The sequence below is a fragment of the Podarcis pityusensis genome (assembly GCF_964106645.2).
Source record: "Podarcis pityusensis genome assembly, chromosome: 2".
NCBI lineage: Eukaryota > Metazoa > Chordata > Lepidosauria > Squamata > Lacertidae > Podarcis > Podarcis pityusensis.
The window spans coordinates 70370625-70390025 of NC_138029.1; the positions used below are offsets into that span (position 1 = coordinate 70370625).

General features: G+C 48.0%; 1 protein-coding gene across 1 annotated transcript; it reads right to left on the reverse strand.

Moving 5' to 3' along the window:
• Window positions 1-338: 338 nt before the first annotated feature.
• On the reverse strand, window positions 339-19211 carry RGS14 (regulator of G protein signaling 14). Its single transcript, XM_080991512.1, has 15 exons — window positions 18608-19211; window positions 14641-14662; window positions 13712-13866; window positions 12686-12778; window positions 11750-11893; window positions 11218-11367; window positions 10976-11096; window positions 10723-10844; window positions 8318-8521; window positions 5907-5983; window positions 4141-4267; window positions 3170-3251; window positions 2119-2177; window positions 1700-1811; window positions 339-1119 (listed from the first exon to the last, which is right to left on the reverse strand). Exons 1-15 carry the CDS (start codon window positions 18650-18652, stop codon window positions 806-808), a joined length of 1827 nt encoding a protein of 608 aa, XP_080847638.1. The 5' UTR covers window positions 18653-19211; the 3' UTR covers window positions 339-805.
• Between the last annotated feature and the right edge of the window lie 190 nt (window positions 19212-19401).

The following is a 19401-nucleotide window of genomic DNA, read 5'->3' on the forward strand; positions in this document are numbered from 1 at the left end:
GGGATGGGGGACCCAGCTCCTAACCAGAGACATACACAGCTCCAGCGAAGGAGATTCTGTGGTACAGTTGGTGTGGGCTTGTCGGATCTGCACACCAAACGCTCAACCCAGGGCAACTGGGAATTGGGTTGGGAGTCCTCTTCGCTCAAAGCCGTGCCGTTTCACGTGAAGGATGTGGGAACCTCTCAGGGGCAGCATAGACCCCAAAGCAGTTCTGTCTCCACAACTCCTGCACCCCAGTGTGTCTGCCTTGAGGGCTGCATTCGCAACCCACTGCTGCCACGCTGCCCAGAAAGGCATGTGCTGCCGTGCACAAACTCGCAGAGACTCAGGACAACTTAAGCAACAGTGTTATCTTACATTTTACAAAGACTGAAAATTACAAACTATATACAGGCGTCATCACCACCTGCCACAGAGATGCGGTTGCTGCTGGGGCAGCCATGGGCAGCTGTTTCACAACACAGAGCAACACCGTACGACGGTCTGGTACAGCAAGTGAGCAAGACTGGCATTTTCCTGCCCAGCCAGCATGGGCAGCTCCAAGGGAGGAGAGTCAGCCAGAACATTAGGAGGACACGTTTCTATTCCTGGAAGACAGGCTGGGGGTCCCTAGAGGTGGCTGCAGGCTGTAGCCAAGCCTCGGACCATATTCCTATGAGAGGGGAGGAGTCTCTGTGAGGCAGAACATGGTACCACAACATATACTGAACAGGAGGGACCTGACCTCACTGCAAGGAACATGAGGTTGACTAGGCCTCCTGGAAGGGACTAGTATGGCTGGTGGATGGGGTCATGGAGGAGGTCACATGGCTGAAGGTTTCCCAGCAGGACCTGCTGATGATGGAGTTCCCGTAGGCGGCTTTGAAAGGGAAGCCTGAGATACCAACTGCTTCTTCTGGGCCTGACACTGAGAGACGGTGGCTGCCTCAGCACTGGGGGCCTCAGATGTGGACTTTTTCTCAGGGGCTGGGCTGGATGAGGAGCTGGTCTTGCTGGAGACACCATCTTGTTCAGGCAGCTGAAGGAAGTCAGGTAGTTCTAGATCCTCTTTGGACAGGAGGCCACGCTGGTCATTGACTCTGCAGCTCTGTGCCCGGTTCAGCAGATCCACGAGCCCTGAGAGGCGAGAGAGAAGGAATTTGCTGTAGTTCTGGCGGCCTAACAATAATTTATTATACTAGCTGTCACCTTTCTATTCAACAGCCTTCTTCACATTTAAACCTTTCTTTAAAAAATGGCCAATAATCCAGGCAGAGGGCCTTCTCGGCAGTGGCGCCCACCCTGTGGAACACCCTCCCACCAGATGTCAAGGAAATAAACAACTATCTGACTTTTGGAAGACACCTGAAGGCAACCCTGTTTAGGGAAGTTTTTAATGTTTGATTTTTTTGTTGTGTTTTTAATATCCTGTTGGAAGCTGCCCAAAGTGGCTGGGAAGGTCCAGCCTGATGGGTGGGGTATAAGTAATATATTATTATTATTATTATTATTATTATTATTATTATTATTAACAACAACAACAAAGTAGTGAGGTTGAAAATTGAATGCATTTACAGAAATAAACATGTCAACATGTATGCAGACTGACATAGCACCCTTTAATTCCCTGGGACTGCATTGCTTGCTTCCTAGTCAGTAATAAGCATCTTATTTACCTCCCCTATCTATCTGACAAGTAAGATCAGAGAAGATTTACCTTCCAAGTCATACGTGCGTCTATTCTGTTTGCTCCTAGGAGGCTTAGTGTAGGAACAGGACCCCTCACTGAATGAATCAGATTCAGATTCTGTCTCTACAGAGCTGTCATCCTGGAACCACAGTGAGAGAAGGCACGATTATAACCAGAGCCAAAAATTGCCAACCCGGTACCTACCTAAGCACCATGACATAAGCCTAGCAAAACCAAAACAAGGTGATATGCATGGCTGGTGGGATGGGGGGCAGAAAAACATCTCTGGACATACAAAACTAGTATTATCAGGAATACTGCTAGGCCAAAACTTTTCTCACTGAGATCTACATGCAGGAAGGCTTTGTTCTAAAAATAAAAATGGAGCAGCATTCTGTCATGTAATTGCCCCAGCTAAGGTAATACAACCCATGGCCAAGACTCACCTCACTCAGCTCACGAGAAGGGCTTATTGCAGAATTTCTCACACCAAGAGGTTTCCCTTCTGCAATAAAGCACATGGATATTAAATATCCTGGAGGGACAGCAGAACAAAGAGTCAGACCTTAAGCTCTGACAACAATGGGAGAATGGCTGGAATGAAGGCTGAGAATAAGAGATGATGGAGAAATGGATCAGGATTTCCTGGAAGAGACAACATGGAAGAGGCTGGAAGCCTATAAACTGGGAGCTGAGAGAACATGAATGGACTGTCCTTGAAATGATTCAAGTGTCGATCCATGTGCTAGCAAGAACACTGGCAAAAAGAAGGAAATGCTGTGTTTACAAATGTGTCATGGACTAGGGAAGTTGTGGGTTTGGAGTACAAGATGAGAGGAAGTAGCAATGTTGCCTTCTCTTTTTCTGACACGACTCCTATGTTTTCAGCAGCTGTATGACGAGAGCCCATTCAACAGGGGACTCTCCCCTTCCCTGCTGCTTCCTGCTGGAGAAAATCTTCACTTATCACACAGCTATGAAAGGAGCCCTGCCAGAAAAAAGCGTCAACTTTAGTGGGCCACCTATAAAGTTACGAGACAGAGGTGGCTGATCAGAGCGAATGTGGAGCAGGATGCGACACTGCATGAAATCTGGTATTATCCCCCACCCCTGACAAATATCACCGTGCTACAGCACATAAATGCCCTGGGACATGTGGTTGTGCCTGTGGCCTCACTGCTTATGACAAATGGCTCTTCATCTAGCCTGTTCACTGTGAGTGAGAGCTGATTTCCTCACCACCATTCTGCAACCAACATTGAACAGGCTCATTGAGTGGAAGGTGCAAAAATTAGCGGTCTGCTCATCAACACTGGCAGGAAACACAAGGCAATCCTGTGCATCAGCCTCCCTCCCTCCCAGAGATCCACATGGTATTCATTCTTCCCTGTCTAATACTGTACTGCACAGTGCCATCTACCAACTATCCATTGAAAAGTGAACAAGGTCAAGAGGAGGTCAAGATATTAGCAACATGTGCCTTTGAGTTTCACCTACCTGTATCTGACTCCAGCACAAGCTTCTGAGAAGCCACAGTGGTAACTTTCTCTTCCATATTAAGAGCTTGGGCCTCACCAGGCTGCAGCAGGAGAGCAGAGTTAGAGACACAGCAAGGCAAGGAGTTCATGTCAGGGTGGATGAACCAGAACTGTATACATGCTGCTAGAGTGGGCAGCTTTCCAAAAAGAAGCTGAACAGAAATGGCCATGTGCTGTAGCCCACCAACCCACAAAAAGAATTAATGGTGTCTGAGACACGGGGGATCCCTCTCTAGCCTGGAGAGCTGCTGGACCTATGAATGGCCTGCATTTAGCTGGAACAGAACATTACCATGGACTCTAGTCTGGGTACCAGTCTCTCCTGGCCTGTCACTTCACTTGCTCCTGCTTAACTAGAAGGGGAAAGCATTGTCCCTAATAAGAATGTAAAAGAGCCCTGCTGGATCAGACCATAAGCCCATCTAGCCCAGCTTCCTATTCTCCCAGTTGCCAATCAGGTTGCACCCATAAGTGGAATGTGAGTGCAACAACACAACAACGAGGAACTCCTAGTAATGGTATTCAGAGGCAATTGGTATTCAACGACTAGTAGACACGGGAAGCTCTTATCTTGTCTGCTCTTTTAGAGCCATCCAAGTTGGTGGCCATCACTACAACTTATGGTAGCAATTTCCATAGTTTCACTATGTGCTGAGCAAGGGGTGCTAAAAAAAAACTGGGGGAAAGCTTAAGATCCAAATCTAACTAGAAATTCCATCCCTACAGACCCCAGCATAACCCCACAGAGAGGAAAACTGCAGGGAGGAAACTCCAAGTTCCATACTCCTTAACCATTTACCATACTGGCTGGGGTTTATGGGTCTTTGAATCCAACAACATCTGGAAGGCCACAGGTCCCCCACCACTGGACTGGAGTCACCCAGACTTCATTTCTGTGTCCTGTTTCACTTCCTCAAAGACCGTTCTTACCCGTCGAAGCAGGACTCGTGTGAGATCCAGGCCGTACTTCTCCACGATGGGCTGCAAAGCCTCCCGCAGCTGCTTAGTAGATTTCGCCAGAATGCACACTGTCTTATTCAGGGGCATGATTTCTAGCCTATAAGGAGAAGAAACATCAGAAATATACCCAATGGGCACAGTACACTGCATCTGGCACTGCCACCTTGCATAACTTGTGCACCCCAGTAATCTACCCCAGGTGAAGGATAACCCTCACTTCCTGATGCCTAATGGTAGGAAACCAAAGAGTACAGTTCTGATTCCCCCATTCGAAGCCCATGGGCAAAGTCACAGAAACTGAGCACATAGGAAAGCAGTGCAGGAAGGATGGTAGTTTCCTAATACTGTGCCCATATATGAATCACAGCAAAGTGGGCAGGGAGAAGAACATTCAAGCAGGTTGTCTTGAATGAAATCCTAATGTTGTGAACCCCTTGTGATTTAGGGTCTGAGAGGCAGAGTCTGTTCTGGAGCTGTGAGCCCTGACCTGTGTTCATGGTGATACAGCAAGGTTCACGCAGATGGGGGGAGGGTGCTATCTCCCAAGAGTTTTGCAGACTGGGGCTTGCAACACGTATGGCCTACTCACTTGGCCACCAGTACCTGTATGGGAGACTCAAGGGAGTGTGAAGAAGATAATGGGGGGGGGTGCTTCCACCTAACCCACCCCCTCTGCCTTTGAAAGCCTTAATGCTGCCTGAATTGGGGATACCAAAGGGGCAGCACACCCATTGGGGAAGCTGAGGCCTTGACATTTGGTTGGCACAACCTGATTCCTAGCTATTTTGTAGTGGACTTAGCCGCAGTAGCCAGAGCATCCAGGACTAAGATAAAACTGTGCAAACTCCTTTGTTGTTCTTGCCCCTGTCAGGAGGTGTCATGTTCCTACATTCATTGTACTGAAAAGTTGCATTTTGCATACTGTTTTATTATTGCTGCTATGCAGAGACATCACCTTGCCAACAAAGGTCCATATAGTTAAAGCTATGGTTTTCCCAGTAGTGATGTATGGAAGTGAGAGCTGAACCATAAAGAAGGCTGATCGCTGAAGAATCAATGCTTTTGAATTATGGTGCTGGAGGAGACTCTTGAGAGTCCCATGGACTGCAAGGAGATCAAACCTCTCCATTCTGAAGGAAATCAGCCCTGAGTGCTCACTGGAAGGACAGATCCTGAAGCTGAGGCTCCAATACTTTGGCCACCTCATGAGAAGAGAAGACTCCCTGGAAAAGACCCTGATGTTGGGAAAGATGGAGGGCACAAGAAGAAGGGGACGACAGAGGACGAGATGGTTGGACAGTGTTCTCAAAGCGACAAACATGAGTCTGACCAAACTGTGGGAGGCAGTGGAAGACAGGAGGGCCTGGCGTGCTCTGGTCCATGGGGTCACGAAGAGTCGGACACGGCTAAACAAACGACTAAACAACAACAACAACACCTATGACATTGTTCTTGCAGTTGTTGATTTTGTGATGTATTGCTGTTCTCCTTGTTGTAAGCTGCTCTGAGCAGTGTGTGTGTGTGTGTGTGTGCGTGTGTGGTATGTAAAAGCAGCATAGAGATAAAAGTGGCATCAACAGCAGTAGACAGAGAGGTGTTGGGTTTGCCTATGTTTCACAAATAAAGACGGGCCCCCATCCCTGGGGCAGACAGCCCTGGCTCCATGTCAAGAGGGATTTAGCTACAGAATACATGGCCAATGCAGAGCAGGAGGGGTCTACAGCGATTACACTCACTCAAAGCTGACCCTGGTCTCCAGCTTCACCTCCTGATCCACCAGGACTAAGCTCTCCTGGTTCAGTGCCAGCGGCTTCTGTGAAAAACCAAGCAAAGGCAGACATATTAATACAGCAAAAATTAAAACATGGATGTGTTGTTGTATATATATGGGTATACGCAGTGCTTTTTTAAAAAAAAATGTTTAGGGGTACTCTCATTGTTCCACTCATATTGAAATACTGCCCCTCAATGAGGCCAAATTTAGATTCACAAAGTGTTTAGGTGCATGCATACACCTGCATCCCCCCAGAAGAAAAGCACTACATATTTGAAGTAAAACTAGAAAATAAGGCCACAGGTGTGCATGAGTTTAAAAGCTAATGAGACCAAGGATGCAAGTCTGGGAAAATAGCTTTAATAATCCTGCATGATACGTATTATGAGACAAAACAATCCTAGTGATTAAGGGCTTTTTCCTAGTTTACATTTGTTTGCTTGTTAACATTTCTTATCATCGGTATGAATCACCTCCTAGCATGAATCCATGAACACCACTGTTATTTTCCATATGTTGCAACACATGTGTTGTTGCAACATCAGCGCTTTCTAACATTCCTCATGACGCCTCAACAATGCCTACTAATCTTTCAAGATGCCTTTCTCTTGATCAAGTTTATTTTTCAATTGTTTTGAGTATTTTGGAATCATATTTTTTATTTGATTATTTGTGCACTCGGGTGGTAGTGACAACTCTCTGCAAACAGAGAGGTTACTAGTGTAGTATTCTGGCTTGAGGACAGAGGGGGTCCTTTGTTCAAATCTTGCCCCTACCAGTACTGACAATCTGTCAGCCTCGGTCCTTTGTCTGTGTACCTTATAAGGTTATTGCAAAGGTTACTGAGATAGGCCATGTGCAGCACTTCGAATGCTCAAGAAATGCTGTTTAAATGCTGACTACTGTATTAAATATAGTTCTAAACATGTTTACTGAGAACCTACTTCAGAGAGATGTATCACCTAATAAGTGTGTTTAGGATTGCAGCCTTCTGAAATCCTATACAGTACACAGTTACCTGGGAGAAAGTCCCTTGAACCTCAGTGGAACTTACATCTGAGTAGACATGCATAGGTTGCTTTTTCTTTTTCTTTTGTACCAGGAAGCTTTCTGAGATTATTTCATTAGGAATGACCTATAAGTATATGTACACACGCTGTAATCAGCTATAAGCTGGATATTATTTGCCTAATGCAAATATGCCTTCTGAAATACTTGATATACAATCAGGGTGGATCTCTGGGGCTTACCTGTGGATAGGTAGGTAAATATTTGTCTCTGGCAGCACTTTGTAAAGAACAACATTGAAGGTATTTGAATTTCAGAGGAATTGAAACTATGAAGAGGCCCAACCCCTGGGCAAAAGAAAGATTCACCCTGCAGTGAACCTAAAGTAATTTCATTATGAGTTCTTTCCTTGTCAGCTATGTGGGGTAAAATTAGCTGGCTCAAGGAGATACTTGAAGAATAGTGGGTGTCCCTTGAAAAGTGATGATGGTAGTGTGTAACTCATATTGGTGCCTCTAGCAATCCATCTTCAGTGTCTTATCCATCTATAATGGTATGGGGTTGCTTGTGCGTAAGTTGCCGCCTCTCCTGGCTATGTTGCCTTGTTAAACCTTTCTGTCTGGACAGCCCTTCAATTCATGGCTGCCTCAGTCGCTAGCAGAATCCGTCAGTGGGCGTTTCTTAAACCTTTTCCAACATAAAAGTTGTTGGACACCCAGTCTCCTCCTACTTTCTCTGCGCGGAAGTCTTCTGCGCAGGGAGGGCGTGGGTAGCGGAGGACCAGTGCTCTCCCCGCTGGTGTCCGGTGAAGAGTCTGGGAGCCCTCTCGCCGATTCCCCCATCTGCCCCTCCTTATTCCTGGTGTTGCACTGAATTGCTTCCCCATCTGCTGAGCTGCCTCTCTCCCTGCTGGGCCCTTCTCCAGCATCATTTGAGAGCCTTCCCTCCACCTCTAGCTCCGATGTCAGTTCTCTGACACCATCATTAGTATTCTGAGCCTTCAACTAGCTGATCTTATGGGACAATACTGTACATTCATTATCTCAGTAATTCTTACAACAACCCTATAAAATGGGCAATTGTTGTGCATGGCTTTTGAGACTGAGAGAATGTTGGTTTGCCTCAGGTGGGTTTGTACCTGCAGTGAAAATTCAGGCAAGTACTTCTGAACTCACAGCTCACAAGGGAAGCTACTGCATTGTCCACCAACTGGACAGTTTTTGCCCTTTGAAAGAGGTTACAGCTGCTGTCTCCGTTTATATTTGACCTGGAAATACACACACACAGCATCCCTTCCTCTTAAAATTTCTGCCGTGGCATTCCTCCAGAAGTTATTTTCCTTTTCCTCCCATAGGCTGGGCCTACCTTTTCATTCCCCACAAGATAGATCTTGACATCAGGCAGGTGGAGGCCCCGGCGCTGGCAAATCCCAGCCAGCATGTCCTGGATGGAGAGTCCAGAGCGCACAGGGGCCAGAGAGGCAGTCCCATCGGGAAGGTAAATACAACAGTACTTGACAGGCTGGTTCTGACTGTCAGGTTCTGAGCCAGTCAGGCTCTGCCTGTTGTTCTGGAGGAAGGAGAAATCAACACATTCAGCATCACTCTTTGGCTGGCTCAGCTACTAGGATAAAAGCTCAGGGTGGACACCAGATGATTTCTAAGGTCTGATATATAATATTATCTGTGGGTGTTTTGGGGCTTCTGGACAAATGTACCAATGATAATAGCCATACCCAGAATTTTCATACATAACTGTACATCATTTATCCCTCACCTGTGTGCAAAACATAGTTGCTGCACCATGGATTATAGAGAATGAGGAGATAGAATACTAGAATGTACACAAGTGGCAGGGGGTGGTGGGGTATAATGCCCTTCTTCTGCTTTTCGAATGGGTGCTATTTTTTAATTATTTTTAAACTTTCCTCTATTTAGGAAACCATATTTTGCATCTTGCGAAAATGTTTAGCAGAAGAAGAACTCTGCTAGATAAGACCCAAAGTCTGTCTGGTATCCTGTTTCCCACCACGGTCAATCTAATTGCTCAGACAAGCTCATAACATACAAACACAAAGAGTCCTGCAAGCAGCAATGCATTGTTGCTTCCCAGCAAAAAGTATTGTCAGATCTACTACTCCTGAACATGGAGGTTCTCTATAGCAGGTATCTTCAACCTTCTCAGGCTCAGGAACGACTTTTAACCCAAACATGCATTTGAGGACCCATTTCTTAGTCTCCCTATTGATATGCTAGTTTTGCTACATGCAGGAACTACAACAGGGGAGCAATTTAAATATATGATCCTTCCCTACTACCTACAGTTTGAAGTAATACATTTTAGAATTCTACTCTTGCAATCTACATTTCTCATTCTGGGTACTGTATAGAAAAGTGTAAAAAAAATTCTGGTTCTAAGATGTGTCAGTTTGGCAGCCTAAAGTCCGCAACTCTTGCTTTCATGTCCAACAGCTCCCCCTTTCTGCAGATCTGGCACTGGTGCTATGAATACAGTGCACAGACCTTTGCATACATCGAAGTAAAAAATTCTTTCCTGTAGCACCTTAAAGACCAACTAAGTTAGTTCTTGGTATAAGCTTTCGTGTGCATGCACACTTCTTCAGATACACAGAAGAAGTGTGCATGCACACGAAAGCTTATACCAAGAACTAACTTAGTTGGTCTTTAAGGTGCTACAGGAAAGAATTTTTTACTTCGACTATGGCAGACCAACACGGCTACCCATCTGTAACTTTGCATACATGTCGCTCTTGCAGACTAAGCCTGTAGCGCTAACCACATTTGCCTGCAAATAAGCACCACTGAACCTGGTGAACTGTGCTGAATCATGCCTGGTCTGTTGGCATTTATGTGTAATATCTATCAAAGCGAAAGAAAAATCTGATCTAATCCACTGTCCAAGAAACAAGTACAGTGGTACCTCAGGTTACATATGCTTCAGGTTACAGACTCCGCTAACCCAGAAATAGTGCTTCAGGTTAAGAACTTTGCTTCAGGATGAGAACAGAAATCGTGCTCCGGCGGCGCGGCAGCAGCAGGAGGCCCCATTAGCTAAAGTGGTGCTTCAAGTTAAGAACAGTTTCAGGTTAAGTACGGACCTCCGGAACGAATTAAGTACTTAACCCGAGGTACCACTGTACGCTGTATATGCATGTGCATATACTAAACAATAAGTAAATAAAAATCATCATTTTGCTCCCCCAAAGCTGGTTCCATTGGAACAGGTCTGTACTCTGTAGTTTACATTCATGTTATGCAGATCAGGCAATATTCAGCACCCTGCTGTTCCTGCAGGGTTTTCTAGCAATGCTTCTCCCTAAGGATAATGTCACTCCCTGTTCTCCTTTCACTGGTCGTTGTATTCAGGAGGGGAGGATTGCCTCCCCACCAGCTGGGACTCCCTATGGCTTTAAGCAACATCTTTTCAACAGTTCCAGGGTTCTGCAGCTGCGGAAAATACTGGGAGCTGCCTCAGCAGCTCTTTCCAGGAGCATTTGCAGAGCTGAACTGCACATTGTTGAGAACTCCTCCACACTGCATAGTCACATAGCCCATTACAGATTGCGTGGGGGCTGGGCGGGACAGAGCGTGCAGCAGCCGTGGCAGAACATCAAGCAACAGCAAAACGCCTACTAGCGCAAGGAAGGGAGCGTGACCCCAGCAGGATGGGGTAGGCAACAGCAGCACAGGTCGGTTTTCACTGCCCTGGCCCCCCAAACCCCAGGCTAAATAAGTCCCAGAAGCACTTGCCTCAGTCTGGGAACTGTTGGTGGCGTAAGATGAGAGGAAGCCCAGGTCCAGGCTAGCCGAGGAATTCAAAGAGCCTTGAGACTCACGCCAGTGGGACGGCCCTTCACTGCCATTTCTTTCCTCTAGGACAGAGAATCAGCAGGTTTTTGGAGGATATGTGATCCATGGCGATCGGGCACTTTATTAACCACCCTGATGCCACCCAGAGACACCTGAACAATTGTGGTGTCCCAACTATCGGCTTTGGACTCACCTCCCCAGTGACGCTCTCTCCGGTCCCCTCTCCGAAAGGATCTCCGAGGGCTCCTGCTGCCTAAGTTGCCACCTTCCTCCATTCCTAGTGGCAGCGATTTCCCTGCTTTTAGTTTCGTTTTCTAGGGGGAAGCCAGAGAGCGCATCAGCTCATGGCATGCTGGAGCAGGTTAGGGGGATGAAGTGGGGAAAGGCCACCCCCTAACTTTCCCATGCAGTCCTGTTCAAGAGGAGGCCCTGTACCTTGCCATGGTCGCTTGGGGGGCTGCCACTTCGAGAGTGAGGCCTCAGCTCTGGCAAGGGCTGCCCTTGGCTTTCGGCCTTCGCACATGCCTGATACAGTGGAGACTTGACGAAGCGTGCGTAGCTGTCAAACTTCATCAGGTTGAAGATCTGGAGCAAGAAGCCTTGGGTTAGTCATGTGCCCATCACTGTCCCTGAAGCAGGATGCCCTCCAGGACTTGGATCGCCTCAGAGGGACATAGGAAGCTGCCTTATACTGAGTCAGACCACTGGTTCATCTAGCTCAGTATTGTCAACACTGACTGGCAGCAACTCTCCAGGGTTTCAGGTGTACCTGGAGATGCCAAGGATTGGGCCTGAGACCTTCCACACGCAAAGCAGCTTTTCTGCTACTGAGCTGCATCCCTTCTGTTACCTCAGAAGACTTCAGCAACGATGCTTCGCATTACTGATTGGAGAAGCAGCAGGTGGTGTTCCTAGATTCCCACACAAGCCCACATCTCATAGGCTAGCTAAGGCGGACTGTTCTCACCTGGAGTTGTTGGACGTGAAACATGTCAGGGGTGGGGGTGGCCAGCATCTCCTCACCAATCCAGGCCTGCCTGTCAATATTGACCGGGCTGACTGAATGTCTTGACAGGAACTCATCATAGATCCTCCTAGCCTCCTGGGCCAGCTATGGAGAAAGCAATGTGGGATGAGACGAGTTATGACGTTACTACAGGTAACAGCTGCTCTCTGTGCCACTCTTCTTGTCTCCTTTAGTGTAGGCTATAGGAGAAGAGTGTCAGGGTTCCTCTAGTCATAGGGTTGCATGCAACCAATGCTTGTATGCAAATACTAGAAAAGTATGAAATTGCTATTCATTTGGTTGCAAAATTCAACATTATGCGAATCCTTCCTTCCTTCCTTCCCATGCCTGGTAAAATCTCCAAAGCCAGAGGGAGACTCAAAATGTTTCTGAGCCATCAAAAGGAAGTATTTTAATGTGCTGCATAGCTCCTTGCCCTTCCCTATGACTAGTGACGAAAGCAGGGAAGTATACAAAAAGCCAATTTCCACAATGTGTCTAGGTAGCAGAATCCAGCTTTTTTCAGCCAAGAATTTGGCTTCCTCGGGTACAGAATTTCTTTAGTGTTTTATTTTTAAGCACAGTTCATGTAGTGTAACTGAGAGGCAAGGAGTCATCCTGACATTTCTTAGCATATCCCCTCTTCCAAATCAGGCAATGTGTTTTCTGAGCAATGATAAATGTGCTGCCTGCATCTTGTCTTCATTTTATAAACTGCAGTTTCTAAACCTTGTGGTTAAAAAATAAATATGAATATCCCACTCAGGGCAAATTAGGAACAAACTGAGCTACACTTGCTTATATCCTCTCCCTTTCAGCCCCCCAGGCAGAGAAAGAGTCTGCTTTGTGCTGGTTTTGGGTTTCATCTGCGTTGTCTGGCCTTGGTGATGCTCTTACCTGTTGGGTGCTGCCAGCTGGGATCTGCTGAAACCGTTCACAGGCTTGCCAGAAATATACATTCTCAGCACTAAACTCCTTCTTCAGGAACTCCTAAAAAGAGGTGGGGGTAGAGATGAAGACGACCCTCCCTCTGTCCCAGGACTCTCACAATTTAGTGTCCTGTGTAGATCAAAGAGTTCATCTAGGCACCATTCAGCCAGGTACAACAAATGCAAAGCAACACAAAGCAAAACATTATGTATACTCTACGACAGGCACATACTATTGCAGGCTCACACATACACAGGGGGGGCTGGGGGCGTACCTCTGCTTCTCACGGAAGGGTGAGCCATTTCCTTCTCCATTGTGGAGCTGGACTGGGGGGAGCCTCCCCACCCTGTCCCCGCTCTGCAATGATTATGAAAATACCCCCCCCCGCCACTCTCTCTACTCTTCAGGTGGTCAATCTAATTAGCAGAGAAGGAGCCATTTTGTCCCCTTTGTGGCACTGGGCTGGGTGGAGAGGCTTCCCCCTCTCCACATAGCACCACACCATGGTGGGGAGGGGAAATGCACCACCCTTGCTTGATTCTGCATGCTTTTGCCCCAGTGGCAGCCACCAGAAAATTGGGCCAGAGGCTGACAGGCCACTAGAGAAGGCTTAGCAGGCCAGAAAGGGACGTAGGAAGGAGGGTGCGGGGGGTGCGGTGTGCCCCGGGCGTCATCCCTGAGGGGGTGACAAAATGGCGCACCGTGGGGGGCAGCACATACCGCGGGGCCTGGCCTGCAGCGCGCCTGAGCCATGCGTCTCTCCTGGGAGTGACGTGGTGGCTCAAGGCCCTGCGCTGCCCCAAACGGCAGCGTGGGGCTTGCGTCCGCCAGGTGGACTCCGTGGGCAGCTTGCCGCGGCACCCTCCTGGGTGGATCACTGCGGTGCCCCTAGCTAGCTACACCCCTGAGGCCAAATAAGCCCCATGGACTGACCATGTCCTGCCCTGGGTTGGAGGGAGATCATGATAAACAGAAGTGCTGTGTCTTACTCACAGTAAAGTAGGCCACACCAAGTCGGTCCTGCAGTAGTGTCTCAAAGGATTCTGCCCACCGTGCTACAGATTGCCCCGAAGAAGGAGAAGCGTTCTGGGTGCTTGGCAGACTGTCCACACTGTTATTACTGCCCCGAGCCCCCGAGCTGTTTAACTCTGTGAACAGAGAGAGATTTCAGGTCCTTCCCAAGCCCTAGAGTGACACTGAGTTGGGGGTCTGCCCAACTTGGCTACCTGAGGGAGAGGTCTAGATGACAACCTCATTTCACATATTGCAGGTGCCTTTGGCTCTCCAGATGTGGCTGAACTACAACTTCCATAATCCCAGGCAACTGGTCATGATTGCTGGGGCTGATGGGACTTGTAGTTTGGCAGCATCTGGAGGGCCAAAGGTTTGCTACTCCAGACATACAGAAACCAACTGGAGTGGCAACTGAATATTATTTCAACAAGATGGCATCCTCCACTGCGCCTGAGGACAGCAGGCTAGTGTAGGAGGTGCAGGCCATGCTGTGTGGCATAAGCAGTCCTGTCATCCAATACTTCCTCATCTCTCCCTCTACCCCCAGCATCCTTCTGAGGTAGACACCTAACTCCACATAATGAAGGGGTTGGCCCAGCAACAAATCTCTGGCCTCTGTATACCAGCTGATAAATGTTAGAGCTGGAAGTGGCCAGTCTGTTTCCTGGCAGAATATCCTGAGAGATATTTTGGGCAACGTTTGTTTCACCATCTAGTTGCCTGGAGCTGTTTTATGTAATTCAGACCACCAATGTGAGTGAGTGTGAGCAGGTCTTCCTGTTGCTTGTAGAGTTTACCAACCTTTGCACTGCTCCACCCCTACTAGCCAGTGAGCCCTGCTGTCATGGTCAGGTCTTTAACCTTCCCACATGCCCAGCACCCTTCCCAAAGACAGGCGGCCTACTTACCCCCATCTGACACAGCCAGGCCCTGCAAGAGAAGGATGAGAGTGGTCAAAAGAGTTCTTAGGGAATGCAGAATGCAGCAGGGCCAGTACCGCTGGGGACGGAGGCAGCCTCTGCTCCAGCATCAGACAGCCTTCCAGGACATTCTGCTGCGCACAGCAGATGCAAGACAGCCGTCTGCTACCAGAAAGCTTCCAACCTCAGGACAAGTGCCAAACTGTGCCGCATCCAATCTCCTGTGCTGTTGTGAAACTCTGTCGTGGTCAGAACTCGCTGTAAGCAATGTAAGATAGGTGGGAAGGAGGTGCTGACCTACACGAGAGCAGGAGCCTACCACTACCACCCCTGGACCCAGCTGCCTTTGGGATAAAGTAAGCTGTAAGGTAAAGGTACCCCTGCCCGTACGGGCCAGTCGTGTCCGACTCTAGGGTTGCGCGCTCATCTCGCTCAAGAGGCTGGGAGTCGGCGCCGTCCGAAGACACTTCCGGGTCACGTGGCCAGTGTGACGAAGCTGCTCTGGCGAGCCAGCACCAGCGCAGCACACGGAAACGCTGTTTACCTTCCCGCTATAAAGCGGTACCTATTTATCTACTTGCACTTTGACGTGCTTTCGAACTGCTAGGTGGGCAGGAGCTGGGACCGAAAGACGGGAGCTCACCCCGCTGCGGGGATTCAAACCGCCGACCATACGATCGGCAAGTCCTAGGCACTGAGGTTTTACCCACAGCGCCACCCGCGTCCCAAGTAAGCTGTAGGCCCACCTTATTCTCAGATGCACCCCAGGAGGAATGACCCAGGGCCAATACTATTCCATACCGTCCAACATTTCCTCAGATGAAAATAGGGACATTCTATTCTACATCAGGAAGCTTCTCCCGCGTTTGATCTCCAGCACACATAGACGTCTTATACATATATACATCTGTCACCTTGAGCCAATTACAACCTCTCAGCCTAACTTACCTCACAGGATTGTTGTAAAGAAAAAAAATATGTGAGGGAGGGGACTGTGTACACCTTCAACTGATAAATGGAACTGAAATAACATTTCAGCAGTACACTGCTTTGAGTCCCTGTCAGGGAAAAGGTGGGAAAGAAGAAGAAGAAGAGGAGGAGGAGGAGGAGGAGAAAAAACTGTGAGAATGATCAGGAACATACCAGAGAGTAAATCCTATTGAACTCAGTGGGATTTAATTCTGATTAAAAATGCTTAGGGTTGCCCAGTCGTTACCCATTTACCTGGGAGTAAGCTCCTTTGAATACAGTGGGACTTACTTCTGAGTAGACATGTAAAGGCTTGCAGTGTAAGGCTCCATTTACAATAAAGGAATAAACGCCCCATGTGTTTTCTAAAAAAAGGCTGGCTGCTGAAGCATTTTAATTAAACGATTTAAAACGGACTGGTGACCTTTTCCTTCAGAATTATAGGAAGGGGCTTTGTATGCGCTCCACCATTTCCTTCATTTGATGCAGGTAATTTATTTTCAGTATAAGCAGCACTCCGTTTTTGCACACACACACATATACACACACCACTTTAATTGCTCTCTGAGACATGGAGGGGAAGAGAATGGAAAAGTAGGACATTCCTGGTTCAATCAGAAATGGTGTTCAAAGTGTAACATTACTTGTATAATGGCACCAAAGGGCCACACACAAGACCTAGAGCAGGGGTGGAGTGGGTCAAGTGTGGCCCTTCAGGCCTTTCTATTTGGCCTCTAATTCTTTCTGCTGTCACAATACCCTCTTGAGCCTCACCCCTCACCTGCCCTGCTTTGCACCCTCCCTATTTTTGCCTGACCAGAATGTGTCCTTTGAAGAACTCTGATAACACCTCTTTGGCTTGTCTGAGTATATGTAAACACTAGCCAATCATTGCTCTGCCTGCCTTTGCCTCTGGCACCACCTGCCACTGAAGGAAATGTGGCTCTCAGGCTGACAAAGGTTCCCCATCCCTCAACTCGAGACTCCCATCCCAAGGACCATCCGGATGTGGCACAGAGACCAGCCTTGCCACAGTGCCACAGTCTAGTCGAGCCAACCGCATACAGATGTTGGTGGTGTCCTTTGCCTACGCCATTGCTGTGTGGCACATACAAGGTTCCTCATACTGGAACCTCAGTCTAGGTCTTTCAGATCACACAAATCTGAAAAGGACTAATGGAAGCAGGATGCTGATGGGATACGCCTGACAGATGTCAGGCGAGACAAAACAACTCCCCATATGAGAACGTGAGCAGCCATGCCTTCTTGAAAACCCACAACAGTTTCTACAGAAGCAGGGTTGAATTCAACTTAATATTACATGGCAGTGGGAAACTTCCAGGACACATAGATTATGCACACATTAGCACACACCCCCATACTGGATTCTGCTGTACACAGCCGTGAAGGGGCAGGGATGTCTTCACTTGATAGCCATTGCCTGTTTGGTTTCCCCATGCCTGCAAACCACCACCACCCTGAACTCATGAAGCTGTCATCTGCACATGTGCAACAGCTGTACACACCTCAGCTTAACCGTGAAATGAATGTAGCTTATGTTTTCCAATTGGATGGCACTGGTTTGAAGGGAAATGCACCAAGGAGCAGTATTTCTCAAGAAAAAGTGACGGGATATAGATGTGGATTGTGACAAATGCCTTGTGTACGCAGCTTCAAGCACCAGTGGTGGGCCACAGTAAACAGTAATGTGGGTACCATCTCTGGGGTCAGTATCTGATATTTCTATTTGAATCCACATTATAGAAAGGATGGGGAACCTCTGCTGGACTACAGCTCCCATCATCCCTGACCATTTGTTATACTGGCTGAGGCTGATGGGTGTTGAAGTCTAACAGTGTTTGACAGGCCACAGATTCCCCAACTCTGCACAATAGGATAAGACTCTATGTTGTCACCATAGTCAAAGGGAATCTTTCCATGAACCACACCATGGACTTCTCTCCAAAGGCTCCTACAAGCTGATCCCACACAGAAATTCCACATAGGATCCCCCATCCAGGGCAAACAAAGGCTAAAGCCACTTTCCAGGCAACCAACTGGGTTTCTGTGGCTGGCTAGCAATTATCTCCCATCTAACATTCCTACCAAACCCTGCTATTCCCTAAACAAATAGCTGCCAGGTTTCAGCACCACCAGCTTATCTAACCTGCAACTCCTTACTTTTCTTTTCTTTTCTTTTTTGCTTTTTTTTTGTTGCCTTGCTCACCACATGAGTCTCCGGCATCCAGTTTTGTCAGCCCATCTAATCTGATTACAGCCCTTCCTTGCCTTTTGTGGCTGCCAGTCATGCTGAGTTGTGCAACATGATCTCAGAGACTCTCACGCCAGCCCTCGGTCTTCTGGGCTCACCGCGGCAGATCATCTCTCAGTGCAGGCTGCAGCCTCTGAAAAGTACTGTGATTTCACAGGCCACAGAAACCCTCGAGCTCAGTGTGAGACAAAAAAAAACAATCTGGCCGGGTGTGGAGGGCGAGGGGTTAGCAAGGCAAGAGTCACAGACCCTTGACACAGACCAGCCACGCAGAGAGTGCTTTCCATGTACTCTCCCACAAGTTACAAAGAACGAGGTGGGGCAAACAGGCTCCTTGTCACCAGGCTCAAAGGAAATGAAGTTTGGATTAGCCTTTCTCTAATAGTCAAATTCCATCCTCTCCTCAATATCAGTGTCACAGCCTCCCACTTATCTTCCTGGATGTCAGAGATCCATGAAAAGTAAAGGCACCCCAGCTGGCCCAGAGAGGCCCTGCAAGGAGAAAAACAATGAATGCTGATCTTCCTGGACAAATAACAACCCCAAAATGCATAAACACACAACCCAGATCCTTAAAAGGCTGCTTCCCTGAAGCATCCTTTGCTGGGGACAGAAAAAAATAAAACAGAAACCACATTTCCTTGCAGGTTTGTGAGCTGCAAGCCTCTGGCCTTGCCATCATCCCCCAGGAGCAACTGAAGTGTACTCACTCACCATTCGGCCATTTTGGACGCCCAGGTATTTGGGTTTTCCCAGCATGCCTCGTGCTGCTGTCACAGGTAGTCCGTCTAAGCCGGGACCATCAGCCTAGGAGAAGCCCCTCCCTGAGGCCGCAGCACCGGCCTTCTGAGCATCCCCGGCAGGCAGAGAAAGAAGGAGTGCAGCTGCCTGCCACGCTCACAGTGCTGCACTCACTACCTCTTTTCTCTACCACAGGAAGTGTCACTATGGAAACCAAAACCACAGCTCAAAATGGGGTTTGGAAGAGAGACTCCCTCCTTCGAAGAGCACAGCCCCATCGACACCCACAACAGCCCAGGGCTCTCTGTGAACTGTCCAAGGCTAGAGCATAAATTTCCCCAAAGGATTCTACATCCTGATAAGGAACCGGAGCATTAGGAGCTAAAGGCAAAGAAATTTACTGTCATCCACCACAAGAAACCCCTCGGGGGAAGGAACTGAACAGATGGAAGCAAGGTAACAAGGCGTTGCTTCAGCAGAAATGCAGCAGGAGTGAGAGAATGAAGACAACAATCTGAGGCGAACACAGCAGAGAAAACTGTCCTTGGAGATCATGAGACTCCATCAGGAAAGTGAGGACTTTGTTTCATAATCTCTGCTGTAGCAATATGGCAAAAGAGGTTCCAGCTAATAAACAAGCTTGCTGGCACGAAGTCAGGGGCCTTGTGACTACATATATGATGCCTCTAGGCCTCTAATCCAGGCAGCAATGGATATGACGCCCAGTCCGACATTGTTAAGCGTGATATTGGGATTTATTCACTTAT